At 41.0% G+C, this 24289-nt stretch overlaps 1 protein-coding gene across 1 annotated transcript in view; it reads right to left on the bottom strand.

Annotated features, from left to right (window-relative positions):
* The window catches only part of SUCLA2 (succinate-CoA ligase ADP-forming subunit beta), an 86254-nt gene extending 62368 nt beyond the window's left edge, over positions 1 to 23886 (bottom strand). Inside the window, exons 1-2 of the mRNA XM_049853104.1 lie at positions 23743 to 23886; positions 12197 to 12377 (exon numbers count right to left, since the gene is read on the bottom strand). Of these exons, the coding sequence (XP_049709061.1) occupies positions 12197 to 12377; positions 23743 to 23832 (271 nt within the window). The 5' untranslated portion in view covers positions 23833 to 23886. The remainder of the gene's footprint in view (positions 1 to 12196; positions 12378 to 23742) is intronic.
* Between the last annotated feature and the right edge of the window lie 403 nt (positions 23887 to 24289).

The raw sequence follows: 24289 nt of genomic DNA, 5'->3' as shown, positions 1-24289 counted from the left end.
CATTCTGCATCCCACTTTGAAGAGTGGCGTCTGGGGTCTTAAACACTAGCATGCAGCCATCTAGGATGCATCAATTGGTCTCAACGCAGCTGGATCAAAGGAGAATGAAGAACACCAAGGACACAAGGTGATTACGAGCCCAAGAGACAGAAAGGGCCACATGAACCAGCAACTACATCATCCTGAGACCAGAAGAACTAGATGGTGCCTGGCTACAACCTATGACTGCCCTGACAGGGAACACAACAGAGAGCCCCTGAGGGAGCAGGAGAGCAGTGGGATGCAGACCCCAAATTCTCATAATACCAGGCTTAATGGTCTGACTGAGACTACAAGGGCCCCGGTGGTCATGGCACCCAGACCTTCTGTTGCCCCAGGACGGGAACCATTCCCAAAGCCAACTCTTCAGACAGGGATTGGACTGGACAATGGGTTGGAGAGGGACGCTGGTGAAGAGTGAGCTTCTTGGATCAGGTGGACACTTGAGACTATGTTGGCATCTCCTCCCTGGAGCGGAGATGAGAGGGTAGAAGGGGGTTAGAAGCTGGCGAAATGGACATGAAAAGAGAGAGTGGAGGGATGGAGCGGGCTGTCTCATTATGGGGAGAGCAACTGGGAGTATGCAGCAAGGTGTACATAAGTTTTTGTGAGAGACTGACTTGATTTATAAACTTAAAGCGCAATATAAATTAAAAAAAAAATCTGAGTCTGCCACTCCAACCTGAAATTCATTTGCCAGTACTTTAGAAATAATTCATTTACATCAAAGAAGATAACTATAATCCAAAGACTCCAAATGTAGTATAAAAATAGCCAACAGTTAAACCAGTGCTTTACTAGGTATCTCAGTCATCTACTGCTGCTATAGGAGAAATACCACAAGTGGATGGCTTTAACACAGAGAAGTTTATTCTCCCACAGTCTAGTAACGGAGAAGTTAGATTAAGGGCACCGGCTCCAGGGGAAAACTACTCTCTCTGTCGGCTCTAGAGGAAGTTCTTTGTCATCAGTCTTCCCTTGGTCTGGGAGCATCTCAGTGCAGGAACCTCAGGTCCAAAGGACACGTTCTGTTCCCAGTACTGCTTCCTTGGTGGTATGATGTCCCCATATCTCTCTGCTGGCTTCTCTCTTTCATATCTCAAAAGAGAGTGGCTTAAGACACTATCTAATCTTCTATATCTCATCAATATAACTGCCACTAATCCATCTCATAATATCACAGTGATACAATTTATAACACATAGGGAAATCACATCAGATGACAAAATGGTAGACAACCATACAATACTGGGAATTGTGGCCTAATCAAGTTGACACATATTTTTGGGGGGATACAATTCAACACCATGACACTGGGCTAAAGTTAATAGTCCTATTCCTTAAACTGAGAACTTAACATTGCTGTTATTAGGTGCCATCAAGTCAACTTCTACTAATAGCGACCCCATAAGACAAGAGAATTTTCCCATAGTGTTTGCTAGGCTGTAATCTTTATGTGAGCAGGTCACCAGGTCTTTCTGTTGTGGAGCTGTGGGGTAGGTTCAAACTGCTAATCTTTCAGTTAGCAGCCACTCACTTAATCATCATGCTACCAGGGTTCCTTAGGAATTTATTATATGGGGCTATTAAGTGAAACCAGGGAAGCTCCATTTTTTATTTTTTTTAATTTTTATTGTGCTTTAAGTGAAAGTTTACAAATCAAGTCAAACTCTCACACAAAAATTTATATACACCTTGCTACATACTCCTAATTGCTCTCCCCCCAATGAGACAACCCGCTCCTTCCCTCCAACCTCTCTTTCATGTCCATGAGTCAGCTTCCAACCCCCTCCGCCCTCCCATCTCCCCTCCAGACAGAAGAGGCCAACATAGTCTCAATTACTTGCTTGATACAAGAAGCTCACTCCTCACCAGCATCCTTTTCTATCCCATTGTCCAGTCCAATCCCTGTCTGGAGAGTTGGCTTTGGGAATGGATCCTGTCTTGGGCTAAGAGAAGGTCTGGGGGCCATGACCACCAGGGTCCCTCCAGTCTCAGTCAGACCATTAAGTCTGGTCTTCTTATGAGAATTTGGGGTCTGCATCCCACTGTTCCCCTGCTCCCTCGGGGGGTCTCTGTTGTGTTCTGTCAGGGCAGTCATCCCTTGTAGCCAGGCACCATCTAGTTCTTCTGGTCTCAGGTTGATGTAGTCTCTAGTTTATGTGGCCTTTTCTGTTTCTTGTGCTCGTGATTACCTTGTGTCCTTGGTGTTCTTCATTCTCCTTTGCTCCAGGTTGAGACTCATTGATGCATCTTAGATGGCCGCTTGCTAGAGTTTAAGACCTCAGACGCTGCTCTCCAAAGTAGGATGCAGAATGTTTTCTTAATACATTTTATTATGCCAATTCACTTAGATGTCCCCTGAAACCATGGTCCCCAGACCCCTGCCCCTGCTATACTGGCCTTCAAAGCATTCAGTTTATTCAGGAAACTTCTTTGCTTTTGGTTTAGTCCAGTTGTGTTGACCTCCCCTATATTGTGTGTTGTCTTTCCCTTCACCTAAAGTAGTTCTTATCCATTATCTAATTAGTCAATATCCCTCTTCCCCACCCCCCACCATAATCATCAAAGAATATTTTCTTCTCTGTTTAAACTCTATCTCGAGTTCTTATAACAGCGGTCTTAAACAATATTTGTTCTTTTGCAACTGACTAATTTCACTCAGCATAATGCCTTCCAGATTCTTCCATGTTATGAAATGTTTTACAGATTCATCACTGTTCTTTATTGATGGGTACTATTCCATTGTGTGAATATACCATCATTTATTTATTCATTTATCCATTGATGGGTACCTTGGTTGCTTCCATCTTTTTGCTATTGTAAACTGTGCTGCAGTGAGCATGGGTGTGCATACATCTGTTCATGTAAAGGCTCTTATGTCTCTAGGATATATTCCAAGAAATGGGATTGCTGGATTGTATGGTAGTTCTATTTCTAACTTTTTAGGAAGTGCCAAATCGATTTCCAAGGTGGTTATACCATTTTATGTTCCCAGCAGAAGTGTGTAAGTGTTCCAGTCTCTCCACAACCTCTCCAACATTTATTATTTTGTGATTTCTGGATTAATGCCAGCCTTGTTGAAGTGAGATGGAATCTCATTGTAGTTTTGATTTGCATTTCTCTAATGGCTAATGATCCTGAGCATTTCTTCATGTATCTGTTAGCTACCAGAATGTCTTCTTTCATGAAGTACCTGTTCATATCCTTTGGCCATTTTTTAATTGGGTTGTCTTTTCGTAGTGGAATTTTTGTAGTATCATGTAGATTTTAGAGATCAGATGCTGATCAGAAATGTCTTGGCTAAAAAATTTTTCCCAGTCTGTAGGTAATCTTTTTGCTCTTTTGGTGAGCTCTTTGGATGAGCATAGAGGTATTTGATTTTTAGGAGCTCCCAGTTATATAGTTTTTCTTCTGCATTGTTAGTGATGTTTTGTATACTGTTTCTGCCACGTATTAGGGCTCCTAAAGTTGTCCCTATTTTTTCTTCCATGATCTTTATAGTTTTAGATTTTATATTTACATCTTTGATCCAATTTCAGTTCCTTTTTGCGCATGGTGCGAGGTATGGGTCTTGTTTCATCCAGTTATACCAGCACCATTTGTTAAAAAGATTGTCTTTATTTAACTGATTCGGGGCATTTGTCAAATGTGAACTGCTCAAATGTGGACGGATTTATGTCCGGATTCTCAATTCTGTTCCATTGGTCTATGTATATGTTGTATCAGTACCAGGCTGTTTTGACTACTATGGCGGTATAACTGGTTCTAAAATCAGGTAGAGTGAGCCCTCCCACTTTGTTCTTCTTCTTCAGTAATGCTTTACTTATCCAGGGTCTCTTGTCCTTCCACATGAAGTTGGTGATTTGTTTCTTCATCTCATTAAAGAATGTCGTTGGAATCTGGATCAGAAGTGCATTAAATCTATAGATCGCTTTTGGTAGAATAGACATTTTTACAATGTTAAGTCTTCCTATCCACAAGCAACGTATGTTTTTCCACTTACATAGGTCTCTTTTGGTTTCTCGCAGAAGTGTATTGTAGTTTTCTTTGTATAAGTCTTTTACATCTCTGTTAAGATTTATTCCTATTTTCTCTTCTTGCGGGCTACTATAAATGGTATTGATTTGGTGATTTCCTCTTTGATGTTCTTTTTGTTGGTGCAGAGGAATCCAACTGATTTTTGTATGTTTATCTTGTATCCTGATAGTCTGCTGAACTCTTCTTAGTTTCAGTAGTTTTCTTGAGGATTCCTTAGGGTTTTCTGTGTATAAGATCATGTCGTCTGCAAATAGAGACAATTTCACTTCTTCTTCGCTAATCTGGATGCCCTTTATTTCTTTATCTAGCCTAATTGCTCTGGCTAGGACCTCCAGCACAATATTGAATAAGAGTGGTGATAAAGGGCATCCTTGTCTGGTTCCCAATCTCGAGGGGAATGCTTTCAGGCTCTCCATTTAGGATGATGTTGGCTGTTTGGCTTTGTATAAATGCCCTTTATTATGCTGAGGAACTTTCCTTCTATTCCTATTTTGCCAAGAGTTTTTATCATGAATGAGTGTTGAACTTTGTCAAATGCCTTTTCTGCATCTATTGAAAAAACCATGTGATTCTTGTCTTTTGTTTAATTTATGTGATGGATTACATTTATGTATGAATCCCACTTGGTCATGGTGAATTTTTTTTTGATATGTTGTTGAATTCTGTTGGCTAGAATTTTGTTGAGAATTTCTGCATCTAAGTTCATGAGGGATATAGGTCTGTAATTTTCCTTTTTTGTGGTGTCTTTACCTGGTTTTGGTATCAGGGGTATGGTGGATTCATAGAATGAGTTTGGTAGTATTCTGTCCTTGTCTATGCTCTGTAATACCTTTAGTAGTAGTGGTGTTAACTCTTCTCTGAAAGGTTGGTAGAACTCTGCAGTGAATCCGTCTGGGACAAAAGATTGATTACCTTTTCAACCTTTTCTTTTGTTATAGGTCTACTTCGTTGTTATACCTCTGTTTTTGTTAAAGTAGGCAGTGTGTTTCAAGGAATTCGTCCATTTCTGCTAGGTTTTCAAATTTGTTAGAATACAATTTTTTGTAGTAATCTGATACGATTCTTTTAATTTTAGTTGGGTCTGTTGTAATATCGCCCACCTCATTTCTTAACCACGTTATTTAGTTCCTCTCCTGTTTTTCTTTTGTCAGTTTGGCCAATGGTTTATCAATTTTGTTGATCTTTTTCAAAAAAACCAGCTTTTGGTCTTGTTAATTCTTTCAATTTTTTTCTGTTTTCTATTTCATTTAGTTCTGCTCTAATTTTTATTATTTGCTTTCTTCTGGTGCCTAAGGGTTTCTTTCGTTGTTCCCTTTCTATTTGTTCAACTTGTAGGGATAATTCTTTGATTTTGGCCCTTTCTTCTTTTTGGATGTGTGCATTTATTAATAGAAATTGGCCTCTGAGCAGTGCTTTTGCTGTGGTCCAAAGGTTCTGATAGGAAATGTTTTCATTCTCATTGGATTCTATGAATTTCTTTATTCCATCCTTAATGTCTTCTATAATCCAGTCTTTTTTGAGTAGGGTATTGTTCAGTTTCCAAGTGTTTGATTTCTTATCTCTACTTTTTCTGTTATTGATTTCCACTTTTATGGCCTTATGGTCAGAGAAGATGCTTTGTAATATTTCAATGTTTTGGATTCTGCTAAAGCTTGCTTTATTACCTAATATGTGGTCTATTCTAGGGAATGTTCTATGTGCACTAGAAAAGAAAGTATACTTGGTTGCTGTTGGGTGGAGTGTTCTGTATATGTCAATCAGGTCAAGTTGGTTGACTGTGGCATTTATATCTTCCGTGTCTTTACTGAGCTTCTTTCTGGGTCTCCTGTCCTTCACCGAAAGTGGTGTGTTGAAGTCTCCTACTATTGTTGTGGAGCTATCTATCTCACTTTTCAATGCTAACAGAGTTTGTTTAATGTATCTTGCAGCCCTGTCAGTGGGAGCATAAATATTTAATACGGTTATGTCTTCTGGGTATATTGTCCCTTTAACAATTATATAGCGTCCTTCCTTATCCTTTATGGTGGGTTTAACTTTAAAGCCTATTTTGTCAGAAATTAATATTGCCACCCCTCCTCTTTTTTGATTATTGTTTGCTTGATATATTTTTTTCCAACCTTTGAGTTTTAGTTTGTTTATGTCTCTAGGTCTTAGGTGTCTCTTGCAGGCAGCATATAGACAGGTCGTGTTTTTTAATCCATTCTGCCACTCTCTGTCTCTTTATTGGTGCATTTAGTCCTTTCACATTCAGCGTAATTATGGATAGGTATGAATTTAGTGCTATCATTTTGATGTCTTTTTTTGCGTGTTGTTGACAGTCTCTTTTTCCTACTTAATTTTATGTGCTGAGTAGATTTTCTTTATATATTGTCCTTTCCTCATATTCGTTGTTGTTGATTTTGTTTCTGCTGAGTCTCTTTTTTTCTTGTATTTTATTTTGATGAGTAGGATAGTTTGTCTCCTTTGTGGTTGCCTGATTACCCCTATCTTACTAAATTTAAACCGAACTTTTCTTTCTTTGTATTGCCCTATCTTCCTCTCCATATGGAATATCTGTGATTACATTTCTTAGTCCCTCTTTATTGTTTTAATGTTGTCTTCTTTTATACAACATCGCTGTTATTACCCTGTTTTGTGTGTGTGTGTGTTTTTTTAATGTTGATTTTTTTTTTTTTTTTTATTTCCCTGTCTGGGTTGACATCTGATTGCTCTTCCCAGTGTTCTAGTCTTGGGTCGATACCTGATAGTATTGATTTTCTAACCAGAGAACTCCCTTTAGTATTTCTTGTAGTTTTGGTTTGGTTTTTACGAATTCCCTAAACTTCTGTTTATCTGGAAATGTCCTAATTTCACCTTTATTTTTAAGAGACAGTTTGCTGGATATATGATTCTTGGCTGGCAATCTTTTTCCTTCAATTTTTTATATAAGTCATCCCATTGTCTTCTTGCCTGTATGGTTTCTGCCGAGTAGTCCAAGCTTATTCTTATTGACTCTCCTTTGTAGGTGACTTTTCGTTTATCCCTAGCTACTCTTAAAATCCTTTTTATCTTTGGTTTTGGCAAGTTTGATTATGATATGTCTTGGTGACTTTCTTTTAAAATCTACCTTATGTGGAGTTCTATGAGCATCTTGGATAGATATCTTCTCATCTTTCACGATTTCAGGGAAGTTTGCTGCCAACAAATCTTGAACATTTCTCTGTATTTTCTGTTATCCTTCTCTGTTCTGGTACCCCAATCACTCAAGTTATTTCTCTTGATAGAGTCCCACATGATTCTTAAGGTTTCTTCACTTTTTTAAATTCTTTTATCTGATTTTTCTTCAAATATTGTGGTGCCAAGTGCTTTATCTTCAAGTTCTCAAATTCTGCCTTCTACTTGCTCAATTCTGCTCCTATCACTTTCTAATGGGTTGTCTAATTCTGTAATTTTATTGTTAATCTTCTGATTTTCTGATTGCTGTCTATGGATTTTTCCAGCCTATTAAATTTTTCATTACGTTCCTTAACAACCTTTTTAATTTCTCAACTGCTTTATGTGTGTGTTCCTTGGCTTTTTCTGCATATTTTCTGATTTCCTTCCTGATATCTTCAAGAGTTCTGTATATTAATCTTTTGTATTCTACCTCTGGTAATTCCAGGAATGCACTCCCATCTGGAAGATCCCTGGATTCTTTAACAGCTTGCTGAGACAGCCATGGTCTATTTCTTTATGTGACTTGATATTGACTGTTGTCTCCAAGGCATCTATAAGTCATTGTATTAGTTTATGTTTGCTTACTGTATCTTAACTTCTTGCTTTGTTTTATTTTGATATGCCCAAATGGGTTGCTTGAGTGAGCTAGCTTGACTGTTTTAGCCTTTGGAGTTCTGACATCCTGTCTCCAGAGGGCTAGAGCTGTTATCAGGTATATCAGTCTAGAAGGCCATTCACTTGTCTTGTATGAAGTCAGCTCAGGTGTCTAGGTAGCTGACTATCAAGTGTGTGGTATAGGCTCTGTCCTACGGTCTTAGAGGGGAGGGGTGATTGGTGTAGGTACCAGTATCTGGTTGCAGCAGAGGGGTCACACTTTGAACACGGCAGTGGCCTGAGAATCATCCCCCACGTGTCTCTGAGGAAAGCATGTCCCTGTTCCCTAGAGCGTACAGATGGGTGGGTTCTGCAGAGGGACCAAGGGCACCCAGTGTTTTGGGCTGTAGAGACTTGGAGGTACCAGTTATCGCTGCACCCGTCGCAGGTGGCTGGGTGACCTGAATGGAGTCACCAGTCCTTATGCTCCTGATTTGGGTAGGTCAGGACCCTGTTTAATAGGCAAAGCAATGTCAAACATCAAACACCCACCTCTCCACCACACAGCTGAAACGGTCGTAGTCTGCCAGCAAGGGCCTATTCTCCTGAAATAGGCCCACAGAGGTTCACGTAGAATGAAAAGGTACTCAAAGTGCACAGAACATTTACGCCTGGACAGGAGCTGCTTCTGTCCTGAGCTCTACCGGTTAGTTGACCTGGCAAATTATCTTGTCCCCCAGTCGTGAATTTATTCCTTCTCCAGGGCCTGGAGGATGGCTCTAGGTGCTCAACAGGGCCTATCTCAAGCCCAGGGAAATCAACAGCCACTGAAGCCGGCTTGGGGGAGGGTGGTGTACTAAATATACTCAAGTATTTAGCTTTTGCCAAGAGTGTTCTTCTTCTCTGGGTCCAGAGGTGCGAGTAGGCTGTGTGGCTGGCTGCCTCTCCCTGAGTAAACTGCGGCCGAACGCTAGTACCAGCCCACCTCAGCCACTCCTGGCAATGGTGCCTGAGGGTTCCCAGCAATTCAGGTCTGGTAATTCCTCTCCACTTCTGAACTGTCTCTTCCTCCCCTGCCCCTCAGTTCATTTTCGAACCTTGCCTTTGATGTTCAGGGCTCCTATTTGTCATAATTATACTCATTTCACTTGTTTTTTCGGTTCTTTGTTGTAAAAGAGCTCACTGGAAGTGTCTGTCTATTCCGCTATCTTGGCCCTGCCTCCGAAGCTCTATTTTTTAAAAACATTTTACAAGACTGAGGCTCTTCCCCCAAAGTGTCAATCTTCTTTCTTTAGAAATATAAACTCCTTAAGGGCAGAGATGATATGTCTTCAAAAGTTCCTTCTAAAATAGCCCTTCACAACCCAAGAGAAATAAAATAATGATAATGAAAAAAATAGTAATAATAACATGCTCCCACATCAACTATCAAGAGGAGGAGAAAGACTGGAAGATATGCCTGAGAACAACTGATTGAAATAAATATTTTGCTAATTTCATTAATTCATTCAACAGATACTACTATATGCCAGATACTGTGCAGGAGCTGTACATATAACAATGAGCAAAGGAGAGCTGGCCTGACCTCATAGGGCTTATAATCTTATCAGAGTTGGCCCTTTGTTCTAGTTAGACAAGATCTTTTTTCGATCCCAAGTTAGTATTTAAAATATATTCACTATCCCTCTAAGCTTTAGTCATTCACAAATGTTTTAAGCATCCCTCCTATACAGTCATTTAATTAACAAAACGTTGGAAAGAAGAAATGCCACAACAAAGTTCCATTGTACTCCATGTAGAAATCTCTCTCCAGGCTGACATTCGTTAATCAGCACCATTTGTATATATTTATCCAACCAGAGATTCTACCTTAATTATACTAGAATCCACACTACGTTTCTACAAAAATTACAAGAAATTCTACCAATTTCCTTACTGAAATCATATTTCCCTGATCAAGTACTATAAGAAAGAGATAGTAATGTGCTCTCAGAACTGACCTCAAAATGTAACTACTTCACTTCTCTGTGCTTACCAACCATCTCTTTCATAAATCATTACAGAATCTTCCCAGTGATCATCAAGCTCACCAACCTACTTTTTGTGCGCTCTCATATGTTTTACACGTCTTTAAAAATATTAGAAATCTATTTTTTTCTAACTATGCCTCCATTTCTAACCTTAAATATTCATAACAGGTAAAATTTGCCTCCAGAATGGTGCTTCCCAACTTTTTCACATCATAACACACATACAAAATGATTAACTCTGTATGGAATACTGGGAAAAATACTCAGGGTTATTTCAGAGGTGAGTCAACCAGCTGTAGGGCTCAGTGGCCCCAGGCTCCATGCTATCTCAGACTCTCTTGTTATCCCAGGGCTGAGGGGTATCAGTGGTTTGTTACACCTGTAACACATTCATGCCCTAATATATCAGTTGGTGAACATACCCCTAGATAAGAGTTCTTTTTAATAAATAGAAATTAGTATTTTCTGAATTTTGTAGTAACTCAAAAATCCTAAATCACCCTGAGGTAACCAAAAATCAGCAATGTAAATAGCTAGATGGATAAAACCACGTATATTTCTAAGGTACCTCACAGCACACCTTAAATTTCATAATAACTTATGACATTATGACTCACTGCAAAGTATAAAATTCTACTCAAAATCTTCATATCAGACCAACCAATTGCTATCAAGTTGATTCCAACTCATGGCAATTCCATGTGTGTCAGAGTAGAACTGTGCACCATAGAGTTTTTTTTTTTTTTTTCCGGAAGCAGACTGCCCAGCCTCTCCTCCAAGGAACCTCTGGGTAGACTCAAACTTCCAACTTTTTGGTTAGTAGCCACAAGAACTATCTGCAATACCCAGGAACTCCCAATATCTTCACGGTTATTACTAAACAAATCTTTTTAAAAGTAGCATTTCTGTTCCTCTAGGTTTAAAGGTCCTCACTAGTCTCTGATCCCACTCCCATACTACAACCACACTCTGCAGTGTTTTTTGCAAAGAATATACTTCCTAGATAAACAAACTGTCTTCTGAATAAGAAGAATGCTTTTCTTGATTAACAGAAAAATAATTGCAAATGAAAAAAATCACATTCTAGTCAAGGAAATCATGGTCATCTCATTCCAAAGCATAGATAATAATACATAACAATTTTCTGAACTTGTACATGCCTTCACTTTTGAAAGAAAAACTCATTCTAGAAACAAATACAAACTGAGATGAAAATTTAAAATATTTAAATATCTTTTAAACTGCTTCATCTTTTTTGAAAAACTAATAAAAACAAAATTATCATTAAAGTATATTTAAAATATTAATCAAATGTGCATAAAAGAAAAATGAACTGCTAATTTAATTAATTATGCAAAAACTGATTGGATTTAAAATACTGCTAAAAGAAAATGAAGTGTATAATTAAGCTATTACATTACCTCAGTACTACCTTCTACTAAATTCTTAAAAAATGTGAACTGAAGCATATTTCTTAAAGAACTGATTTTTTAAATTAAGCTATTAATATAATGCAAATGAACGTGATATTAAAGTATCTGTTATCAATAAATGAATCTACTAATAAACATGGACAACTACTTAATTCATTTAAAAAATATTACTATTTGTCAACCACTTAAATGTCAGGCACTCTTCTAGGACTTTGGGATATATCAGTGAACAAAATAAGACAAAGAAAACCCGCTTTCGTGGAGCTTACATTCTAAAATTCAAATTTTTTCTATTCCTTTTGGTCCCATATTTTTTGCATCATAAAAAACCAAACCGAATCCATTGCCATGGAGTCTATTCCGACTCAAGTGACCCTACAGGATGGAGTAGAACTGCCCCATGGGGTTTCCAAGGCTGTAAATCTTTACGGAAGCTGACTGACCCATCTTTCTCTCGCAGAACTGCTGGTATGTTTGAAACGCCGACCTTTCGGTTAGTAGCTGAGCATTGTCATTTAATAGCTAAGATTTCCCTTAGTCATTTCCCTAAATAGTCACCACAGTCGCCATCATTTTCACCTACAAAGTAGTAAATAGAATTTTCTTTCCCGTAACTATATACTTTAACAAAAAACCGGACTTTGGCTTCCTAGTGCCAATATAAATGACTTTTAACTAATCACTGTCTCACAACAATTTCAGAATTTCAACAGTCACAAAGTTCTACCTACTCTTTTTAGTAAATAAAACTTATTTTTAAAAAAACAAAATAAAAGCTAAAAATTGTCATTAAATGAAAAGTAAAGTTCATATCTTATCAAAGTTTCCATGTCAAGGTAGCAAAAGTTTTTCTTAATTTAGTACCTAATTTTTTTGCAATTGCAAAAGCTTCATCTGGTGACTTTGCCACGTGTCCTTTGGGAATGGAGATACCAGCTTCCTGCAACAATTCCATGCTCAGGTATTCATGTAGTGCAAGATTCCTTTGCTGCTGCTGCTGAACTTGGAGCCCAAGGTTGTTAAACAATCCAGAACTTCCCAGAACCTGGGGAAATTGAGGACATGTTTATATGACAGTGATTTGGCAGTTAATCTTGTTAAAAGCATCTTCTCAAAATACTTTGTTTAAAAGTAGGAGACCTCACACTACCTGCTTTTAGAACCTTATCACACCACCACAGTAGTCAAAACAGCCTGGTACTGGTACAACAGATACACAGACCAATGGAATAGAATTGAGAACTGGATAGCCAGCTGCAAAAAAATGAAACAAAATCCATACCTCACACCACGCACAAAAACTAACTCAAGATGGATCAAAGACCTAACCATAAAATCTAAAACGAAAAAGATCATGGAAAAAAAAAATAGGGACACTGCTAGGAGCCCTAAAACATGGCATAAACAGAATACAAAACATAACTTACAATACACAAACCCCAGAAGAGAAACTAGATAACGCGGAGCTCCTAAAAAGCAAATAATTATGCTCATCAAAAGACTTTACCAAAAGAGTAAAAAGACAACCTACAGACTGGGAAAAAAATTTTGGCTACGACATATCCAATCAGGGTCTAATCTTTAAAATCTACAAGATACTGCAAAGCCTCAACAACAAAAAGACAAATAACCCAATTAAAAAATGGGCAAAGGCTATGAACGGGCACTTTACCAAAGAAGACATGCAGAAGGCTAACAGATACATAAGGAAATGATGAAGATCATTAGCCAATAGAGAAATGCAAATCAAAACTACAATGAGATACCATCTCACCCCAAGAAGGCTAGTGTTAATCCAAAAAACACAAAATAATAAATGTTGGAGAAGTTGTAGAGAGACTGGAACACTTTCGCACTGCTGGTGAGAATGTAAAATGGTACAACCTCTTTGGAAATAGATTTCGTGCTTCCTAAAAAGGTAGAAATAGAAATACCATAAGATCCAGCAATCCCACTCCTTGGAATATATCCTGGAGAAATAAGAGCCGTCACACGAATAGCCATATGCACACCCATGTTTACTGCAGCACCGTTCACAATACCAAAAAGATGGAAATAACCTAGATGCCCATCAACAGATGAATGGATAAACAAATTATAGTGCATAACCCCAGTGCGTTGAGTCACCAGGTTTCCATTATAGTTCGTATACACAATGAAATACTACACAACAATACAGAACAAATGACGAATCCATGAAACATCTCATAACACAGATGAATCTGGAAGGCATTATGCTGAGTGAAATTAGCCACAAAAGGACAAATATTGTATGAGACCACTACTATAAGAACTCAAGAAAAGGTTTAAACACAAAAGAAAACATTCTTGGATGGTTACAAGAGTGGGGAGGGTAGGAGGGAGGAGTTCACTAACTAGATAAAAAAAAAACCTTGGGTAAAGGGAAGGATAATACACAATACAGGGGAAGTCAGCACCACTGCACTAAACCAAAACCTAAGAAGTTTCCTGAACACAACCAAACACTTCGAGGCACAGTATAGTAGGGGCAGAGATTTGGGGACCATGGTTTCAGGGGACATCTAGGTCAACTGGCATAACAAAGTTTACTGAGATGTTCTGCATACCACTTTGGTGAGTGGCATCTGGGGTCTTAAAAGCTAGTAAGTAGCCACCTAAGATGCACTGATTGGCTCCAACCCACCTGGAGCAAAGGAGAATGAAGAACACCAAAGACACAAGGAAAATATGAGCCCCAAAGACAGAAAGGGCCACATAAACCAGAGAGTCCATCAGCCTGAGACCAGAAGAACTAGATGGTGCCCGGCTACCACCAATGACTGTCCTGACAGGGAAGACAACAGACAGTCCCTGATAGAGCAGGAGAAAGGTGGGGTGCACAACTCAAATTGTAGTAAAAAGACCAGACTTAATGGTCTGAGACTAGATGATCCCCAGAAGATATGGTCCCTGGACTGTCTGTTAACCCAGAACAGGAGCCATTCCCAAAGCCAACTCTTCAGACAAATAGACTGGGCTGTAAGATATAAAATGATATTCATGAAGACTGTAATTCTTAATTCAAGTAGATATACAAGACTAAATGGGCAGCTTCTATCCAGCGGCAAGGTGAGAAGGCAGAAAGGGATAGAAGCTGGTTAAATGGACACAGGAAATCCGGGGTGGAAAAGAGGAATGTGCAGCCACATTGTAAGGCTAGCAACCAGGGTTTCATAGCAGTGTGTGTATACATTTCTGTATGAGAAACTAACTTCAGCTGTAAACTTTCACCTAAAGATTTAAAAAAAAAACTTAGTTTAAATAGAGCAAATGGAAATCCTGGTGGCGTAGTGGTTAAGTGCTACGGCTGCTAACCAAGAGGATGGCAGTTTGAATCTGCCAGGCGCTCCTTGGAAAACCTATGGGGCAAGTTCTACTCTGTCCTATAGGTCGCTATGAGTCAGAATCGACTCGATGGCAGTGGGTTGTATGTGGCTCTTCCCCCACGTGTCTGTCAGTTTGTCGTACTGTGGTGAATTGCGTTTTGCTGTGATAGAAACAATGCTGGAGATCGAATGATAGAACTTTTCAAGACCAACAACTTCTTCATTGCAAATACCTTCTTTCACCAACATAAATGGGGACTATACACATGGACCTTACCAGATGGAACACACAGAAATAACATTGACTACATCCGTGGAAAGAGACAATGGAAAAGCTCAATACCATCAGTCAGGACAAGGCCAGGGGCCGACTGTGGAACTGACCATCAATTGCTCCTATGCAAGTTCAAGCTAAAACTGAAGAAAATCAGAGGAAGTCCACGAGAGCCAAAATATGACTTTGAGTATATCCCACCTGAATTTAGAGACCATCTGAAGATCAGATTTGGCACACTGAACACCAGTGACCGAAGACAAGACGAGTTGTGGAATGACATCAAGGACATCATCCATGAAGCAAGAGGTCACTGAAAAAACAAGAAAGAAAGAAGAAACCAAGATGGATGTCAGAGGAGACTCGGAAACTTGCTCTCAAACATCGAGCAGCCAAAGCAAAAGGAAGAATTGATGAAGTAAAAGAACTGAACAGAAGATTTCAAAGGGCGTCTCAAGAAGACAAAGTATTATAATGACATGTGCAAAGAGCTGGAGATGGAAAACCAAAAGGGAAGAACACGCTCGGCGTTTCTCAAGCTGAAAGAACTGAGAAAAAATGCAAGCCTCGAGTTGCAATAGTGAAGGATTCTATGGTGAAAATAAACGACGCAGGAAGCATCAAAAGAAGATGGAAGGAACACACAGAGTCATAATACCAAAAAGAATTAGTCGATGTTCAACCATTTCAAGAGGTGGCATATGATCAGGAACCCATGGTACTGAACAAAAAAGTCCAAGCTGCTCTGAAGGCATTGGTGAAAAACAAGCCTCCAGGAATTGATGGAATATCAATTGAGATGTTTCAACAAACAGATGCAGCACTGGAGGTGCTCAGTTGTCTATGCCAAGAAATATGGAAGACAGCTTCCTGACCAACTGACTGGAAGAGATTCATATTTATGCCTATTCCCAAGAAAGGTGATCCAACCAAAACGTGGATATTATAGAACATTATCATTAATATCACACGCAAGCAAAATTTTGCTGAAGATCCTTCAAAAACAGCTGTAGCAGTATGTTGACAGCGAACTGCCAGAAATTCAGGCCGGTTTCAGAAGAGGACGTGGAACCAGGGATATCATTGATGATGTCCGATGGATCCTGGCTGAAAGCAGAGAATGCCAAAGGGATGTTTAAAAACCTTTACCTGTGTTTTATTGACTATGCAAAGGCACTCGACTGTGTGGATCATAACAAATTATGGATAACATTGTGAAGAATGGGAATTCCACAACACTTAATTGGGCTCATGAGGAACCTTTACATAGATCAAGAGCCAGTTGTCTGGACAGAACAAGGGGACACTGATTGGTTTAAAGTCAGGAAAGGTATGCGTCAGGGTTGTATTCTTTCACCATACCTATTCAATCTGTATGCTAAGCAAATAATACGAGAAGCTGGACTATATGAAGAACGGGACATCAGGATTGGAGGAAGACTCATTAACAACCTGCATTATGCAGATGATACAACCTTGCCTGCTGAAAGTGAAGAGGACTTGAAGCATCTACCGATGAAGATCAAAGACCACGGCCTTCAGTATGGATTGCACCTCAACATAAAGAAAACAAAAATCCTCACAACTGGACCAGTGAGCAACCTCATGATAAATTGAAAAAAGATTGAAGTTGTCGAGGATTTCATTTTACTTGGATCCACAAACAACAGCCATGGAAGCAGCAGTCAAGAAATCAAAAGACACACCACATTGGGTAAATCTGCTCCAAAGGACCTCTTTAAAGTGTGAAGAGCAAAGATGTCACCTTGAAGACTAAGGGGCGCCTGACCCAAGCCATGGTATTTTCAATCGCATCAAATGCATGTGAAAGCTGGACAATGAATAAGGAAGACCGAAAAAGAACTGACGCCTTTGAATTGTGGTGTTGGCAAAGAATACTGAATATACCATGGACTGCAAAAAGAACAAACAAATCTGTCTTGGAAGAAATACAACCAGGATGCTCCTTAGAAGCAAGGATGGCGATACTGCATCTTACATACTTTGGACATGTGGCCAGGAGGGATCAGTCCCTGGAGAAGGACATCGTGCTTGGCAGAGTACAGGATCAGCAGAAAAGAGGAAGCCCCTCAACAAGGTGGATTGACACAGTGGCTGCAACAATGAGCTCAAGCATAAAAACGATTGTAAGGATGGCGCAGGACCAGGCAGTGTTTCGTTCTGTTGTGCACAGGGTTGCTCTGAGTCGGAACCGACTCGATGGCACCTAACAACGACAACAATGTGGGTCTTCATAACCATAACAAAACTGTTATACTGAATCATCAAAATACAACAGAGTACCTGAATTACAACATAAAACTAAAGACTAAGCTAATAGCTAAATATCAAATATTATTATCATAGTTTTTAACTACTTTTTCATCATCTCTTGTCCTTATCTTTCGTTTGAGCTTTACTACCGTATCTCCACGGGAGCCCTGGTGGTGCAGTGGTTAAACACTCAGCTGCAAACGGAAAGGTCAGCAGTTCCAGCCCACCAGCCACTCTGCAGGAGAAAGCTGCAGCAGTATGCTTCCATTAAGATTATGCCTTGGAAACCCTTTTGGAGCAGTTCCACCCTGTCCCATATGGTCGCAATGAGCTGGAATCAACTCGATGGCAATGAGTTCAGGTTACCGTATCTCCAATGCCTACGGGACGTTTCTACCTCAATGTCAAATTCAGCAGGGCCAAAACCAATCCCCTCTTTTCCACCAAACCAAAAAGCCTCCCTAATTTCCTTCTATCGTTCCTCCAGCACCTAGCAAATTGCCTAGCACAAAATATGTGATAACTGAATCGTCTGTTACCAGCACACTTCCATACACTGGATTCAAAACCCCTGCATCAGTAGTGGACACTGTGGAGCGCTTGCCAGCTTCTGGCACAAAGGGGTGTTTGTTCCTGACAGCATTCGGCTGAATCCATTCATTGGAGCCTCCTTGCCCAGTCGTGCCCCTTTCCCATTGGCAGCCTGTATAAAATGACGAGTTGACAGAGCATGGGAGAGAGACATAAAAGCCCAGGACCAGTTGCCATGCAGTCAACTCCAACTCACGGTGACCTCCTGTGTGTAAGAGTAGAACTGTGCTCCACAGGGTTTTCAATGGCTGATCTTTCGGAAGCAGATCATCAGGCCTTTCTTCCAAGGCACCTCTGGGTGGACTTGAGCCTCTAAGCTTTCGGTTAGCAGCTAAGTGAGTTAACTGTGTGCGCTACCCAGGGGCATCGGTCATTCGGCGGTAGAATTCTCACTAGCCATGCCGGAGACCTGGGTTTGATTCTCGCGACTCGTGCTTGATTCCTGCCAATGCACCTCAAGTGCAGGCACCACCTGTCAGTGGAGGTTTGCATGCTGCTATGATGCTGAACAGGTTTCAGCAGAGCCCCCATACTAAGATGGACTGAGAAGAAAGGCCTAGCAATCTATTTCTGAAAATCAGCCAATGAAAAATATTTGGATCACATCAGTCCAATCCCCAAGCAATCGTGGGATGGCTCAGAGCTGGGCTGCATTTCATTCTGTTGTGCACAGGGGTCACCATGAGTTGAGGTTCAACTCAACAGCAGCTAACAACAGAACAATAAAAGAACTACTGCAACACACAAGAGATGAATCAAAAATGTAACATCGAGCAAAAGAAGCCAGACACAGGAGTACATAATATAGAATCCCTTTTTATGTATTTCAAAATAGTCAAAATTAGCCTATGGTGACAGAAGTAAGAATTAGTGGTAACCTCCTGTGGAGAAGTATTGACAGGGAGAAGCACAGGGAGCCTTCCGAGAGCTGAAATGTTCTATATCTTGATCTGGATGGTAGCCACACAGTGAATACATATGAAAATTAATCTAAGTATCCACTTGAGTACACTTTATTGTATATAAATTATACCTCAAAATCATAAGTAAGTGAGGTATGAAGTATCTAGCACAAGTCTGGCAAAAATACTTATTCACATATTTTATGAGTGCATATGTGACGGACACTGTGCTAGGTGCTGGGGGCAAAAAAAGATTTAGACAGACTTGGTCCCGGCCACAGAATTCATAGATATGTAAATAAACAACTAAGATACATATAAGAGCAATCTTACAATCACATACTAGGTGGCATCTGCTTAGCTGGATGAATCAGAAAAGATACCAGAGTCCTGATCTTGGATACTTAAAAAAAAAAAAGTCTAACAGCTCTAACGGATAGTTTTAGGACAACTGGGAAAATGTGAATCTAACCTATATATTAGATATTAGTATTACATCGACGTTAAATTTCCTAAGTATGATAATTGTTTTGTGACTATTTAGGAGAATGTCCTTGTTGTACAGAGACACAGGATGAAATATCTTGGTGTAAAGTGTCACAATACCAGCAACTTACTCTCAAATGGTTTCACAAAAATAAATGAATGTGTGTGAATTTTGTACACATACACACACGCTCACACACGTGTTCATGAACGCACTAGCACACACACACAAAACTTTTTAAAAATAAAGTAAATGTGGCAACGTGTTAACAAACTTTGGCGAAGGCAATACAGGTGTTAGGTGTGCTATTGCCAACAATTCTGCTCGAAATTTTTACCAAAAAAAGTGGAGGGTAAATAATCATGACACAAAATTCTAAGATTTTTACGGTTACTTTCAAAACTTGTATTTATAAAGAATTAGTACTCAGAAGTCACTATGAGTCAGAACCAACTCGATGGCGAAGGGCTTTTTTTTTTTTTTTTGGACTCAGAAGGTATTGCTCATAGCTTTGATGACAATTTAGAGACGTTTTAACACCCGAAGTATTCTGATAATCCTTTCCTTATACCACCAGAAGTCTTAACTTGAAAGCTTTGAACTATGCTGGTAATACCGACTTCTGAACAATCACAGGGTTCCCGCAGTTAAAATATTTATCTTTCTTGATATTATCACTTCGAAGATTCCCACTGCCCAAAGGCCACCTATTGCTGGCTAAATCTCCACACCACCACCAACCAATCACCTACTTTAAATAATACTTATTCAAAAGTAGAAAAATGTAGCTACTGGGATTATGATCCACAACAAGAAAAAAATAACAACCCCTTTATTCAATCTGCTTGTAACCGGACCTATTTTCATCAAAGATACACTGGAGGAAGTTGTTGTGCGCTGGGGAGTCAATTTCGACTCACAGCAACCCTACAGGACAGAGTAGAACTGCCCCTAGGGTTTGCAAGGAACTGGTGGTCGATTTGAACTGCCCACCTTTTGGTTAGCACCCTGAGCTCTTAACCAATTTGCCACCAAGGATCCAAGATACAGAGAAACTGAAAAAGGGTCGAAGAGCTAAACTAAATGTTGAAAAGAATATGCTCAACTCAACTGGTGACCATGAAGTTTCCTAAGACTCTGCTGTGTCCTCACCTACAAAAGCAAGAAATCAGAAAACTCCAAACCCGTGATGGAGAAGTCGATTCCAACTCATAGCAACCCTATTTTCCATCTCCAGCTCTTTGCACATGTCATCATAATACTTTACTTTGTCTTCTCGAGAGGCCCTTTGAAATCTTCTGTTCAGTTTTTTTACTTCATCAGTTCTTCCTTTTGCTTTAGCTGCTCGATGCTCAAGAGCAAGTTTCAGAATCCCCTCGGACATCCATCTTGGTCGTTTCTTTCTTTCCTGTCTGGAGATGGAAAACCAAAAGGGAGAACACGCTTGACGATTCTCAAGCTGAAAGAACTGAAGAAAAAATGCAAGCCTCGAGTTCCAATAGTGAAGGATTCTATGGGGAAAATACTAAACAACACAGGAAGCATCAAATGAAGATGGAAGGAACACACAGAGCCATAATACCAAAAAGAATTAGTCGATGTTCAACCATTTCAAGAGGTGGCATATGATCAGGAACCCCCGGTACTGAACAAAAAAGTCCAAGCTGCTCTGAAGGCATTGGCGAAAAACAAGCCTCCAGAAATTGATGGAATATCAGTTGAGATGTTTCAACAAACAGATGCAGCGCTAGAGGTGCTCACTTGTCTATGCTAAGAAATATGGAAGACAGCTTCCTGGCCAACTGACTGGAAGAGATTCATATTTATGCCTATTCCCAAGAAAGGTGATCCAACCAAATGTGGAAATTATAGAATATCATTAATATCACATGCAAGCAAAATTTTGCTGAAGATCAATATACAGCTGCAGCAGTATATTGACAGCGAACTGCCAGAAATTCAGGCCGGTTTCAGAAGAGCATGTGGGACCAAGGATATCATTGCTGATGTCAGATGGATCCTGGCTGAAAGCGGAGAATGCCAGAAGGATGTTTAGCTGTTTACCTGTGTTTTATGGACTATGCAAAGGCATTCGGCTGTGTGGATCAAAACAAACTATGCGAAGAACGGTAATTCCAGAACACTTAATTGGGCTCATGAGGAACCTTTACAAAGATCAAGAGCCAGTTGTTCAGACAGAACAAGCAGATACTGACTGGTTTAAAGTCAGGAAAGGTGTGCGTCAGGGTTGTATTCTTTCACCATACCTATTTAATCTGTATGCTGTGCAAATAATCCCAGAAGCTGGACTATGTGAAGAACGGGGCATCAGGATTGGAGGAAGACTCATTAACAACCTGCGTTATGCAGATGACACAACCTTGCTTGCTGAAACTGAGGAGGACTTGAAGCACTTACTAATGAAGATTAAAGACCACAGCCTTCAGTATGGATTACACCTCAACATAAAGAAAACAAAAATCCCCACAAGTGGACCAATGAGCAACCTCGTTGTAAATGGAGAAAAGACTGAAGTTGTCGAGGATTTCATTTTACTTGGATCCACAATCAACAGCCATGGAAGCAACAGTCAAGAAATCAAAAGACACATTGCATTGGGTAAATCTGCTGCAAAGGACCTCTTCAAAGTTTTGAAGAGCAAAGACGTCACCTTGAACCCTAAGGCGTGCTTGACCCAAGCCATGGTATTTTCAATCACATCATATGCATGTGAAAGCTGGACAATGAATAAGGAAGACCGAAGAAGAGTTGACGCCTTTGAATTGTGGTACTGGCAAAGGATATTGAATACACCATGGACTGCCAAAAGAACAAACAAATCTGTCTTGGAAGAAGTGTGTTCAGAATGCTCTTTAGAGGCAAGGATGACGAGACTGCGTCTTACAGACTTTGGACATGTTGTCAGGAAGGATTAGTCCCTGGAGAAGGACATCATGCTTGGCAGAGTACAGGGTCAGCAGAAAAGAGGAAGACCCTCAACGAGGTGGATTGACACAGGGGCTGCAACAATGAGCTCAAGCATAACAACGATTGTAAGGATGGTGCAGGACCCGGCAGTGTTTCGTTCTGTTCTGCATAGGGTCGCTATGAGTCAGAACCGACTGGACGGCACCTAACAACAACAGCGACCCTATAGGGCAGAGTAGTAACTGGTCCATAGGGTTCCCAAGGAGCAACTGGTGGATTCGAACTGCTGACCTTTTGGTTAGTAGCAGAGCTCTTAACCACTGCGCCAAAAGGGCGCCATAGAGGTTGGAAAGTGCTTCCAAACTCTAAAGCTGTGTTACTTAATGGGAGAGAAGCTTTTATAAAGGCAAATTCAATACATTAAGCATTTCCGGATAGAAAAACAAAGGATTTTAACCGTCTCCAAAGGAATAAAGATTTTGATGAAAACCGATCTGCTCACCAAACCCTCCCTTTTGAAAAGGAGGCACACTTTAAAACTCATAAGAAGGAAGTTCAAGGCAAAAAAACAAAAACAAAAAATTCTTGTCATATTAGAAGCAAACTCATTACATCTAGGCTGAAAACAAGGAAAAAAAGGTCTGAATCAATTCATAAATGGCACGTCGGGGAAGCTGCTTCAGAACATAACCTAAAACTCTGGGATTTACTTCTGATGCCCTTCCACAAGTTTCTTGGTGCCAACGTTGGGAAGAACAGGCCAATTTGTACGTTACTGAAGAAGTTGTAGTGCAGACACCGGCACTGGAGCCAGATGGTTCCGGAATTAAACCTCAGGTTTGACCTTTCGTGACCTAGCCCAAATTACTCGGTCTCTGAGCCACCGTCTCTTCATCAATGATGAGAATGTTATTGACTCCCTTAGCGTGTTGCTGAAAAATCTAAACGGGATTACCGTAAAGCGCTGAGCAACAACAAAAAAGCAAAACCTGTGGTTATTCTCCCACGGTCGGTCCGAAAGATTATTTTCTTATTTCCCCACTTAGTACGCCGGAAAGCATCATATTACCATTCTTAAAAAACAGAGCAGTTCACGATTATTCGGAGGGGGGGGGAACAATTTCCCTGCCTGGCCCGAGAAAAAGCAAGTCAGTCAGCAAGCACTGCTGGTCCCTCAACACACTTTCAGCTATGACAGTTCCCGAGACACCAACGTACACGTGAAGGGCATTTCCCCCCCCAAAGAAGGACCACGACGCGGGAATGGCGGCAGAGACTGCCCCGGCCCCAAAGCTCCCCTAGACCGCACCCGGCTCCCCGCCGCCCGCTCGGAAACTGAGCGGGGAGCCGCGGGCGGATCGCAGGGGCTGCCGGCGGACGGGGAGCGCGGAGGAGCGGCGCAAACACGGGCCCGCCCGTTTCTGGTGGCCAGGACTCAGGGCAAGTCGGCCGCAGGCCCGGCTGGGCACCCGGGAAATGTCACCGCAAGAGAAGTGACCGCGAACAGGGGCTCGGGTCCCCTCACACCTCGCCCACAAGCACCAGCTCTCCCACTTAGCCCTTTCTTCTGCCGACTCTCAAGGAGGGAGCGGGCTGGGCCGCAATACCTGGGCGGCTGCCCGCAGCGCCGTCCGGGGCCCAGGGCTCCTAAGGGCGGCGACAGCCCACCGCCGGCTGTAGAAGACGCAGGCCGCCATTTCTGCGTCCTACCCCGTCCCCTCCGCACCGCACGCATGCGCAGAGATGCGGGACGGCCGGCGGCCCTGCAGCTCCCGACGCGCGCCCCGCCCCTGGCCCATCCCATCCGGGGCGGGGCCTTTGGTTAATTGGGTCGCTGCCGGACTCCGGGGCAAAGGCCGGCGTTGTCCCCGGGCCGCGAAACTGGGCTTGGCTGGCTCAGAATAAACTTTGACCTTTGTAACTGGGCACCGCAGCCTCAGTATCCGACCTGGGCACAGAAAGCAACTTGAACACCTCCTAGCGAAGTGTAATAGAAAGACGACAGCGCTGCCACCCGTGTGATCTTAACTTCTCTGATCCTCAGTCATCCAGGAGCTAATTACGGAATGTATGCATTGGGCCAAACAGAGTGTTAATCCTTTCGACTAGAGCAGTGCAAGGAGACGGCCTGCCGTGGTTACCAGTCATGACTGC

The sequence above is a fragment of the Elephas maximus genome, chromosome 14 (assembly GCF_024166365.1).
Source record: "Elephas maximus indicus isolate mEleMax1 chromosome 14, mEleMax1 primary haplotype, whole genome shotgun sequence".
Taxonomy (NCBI): Eukaryota; Metazoa; Chordata; class Mammalia; order Proboscidea; family Elephantidae; genus Elephas; species Elephas maximus.
The sequence above is the reverse complement of the archived record's forward strand: the minus strand, read 5'-3'. Positions and strand labels throughout refer to the sequence as shown.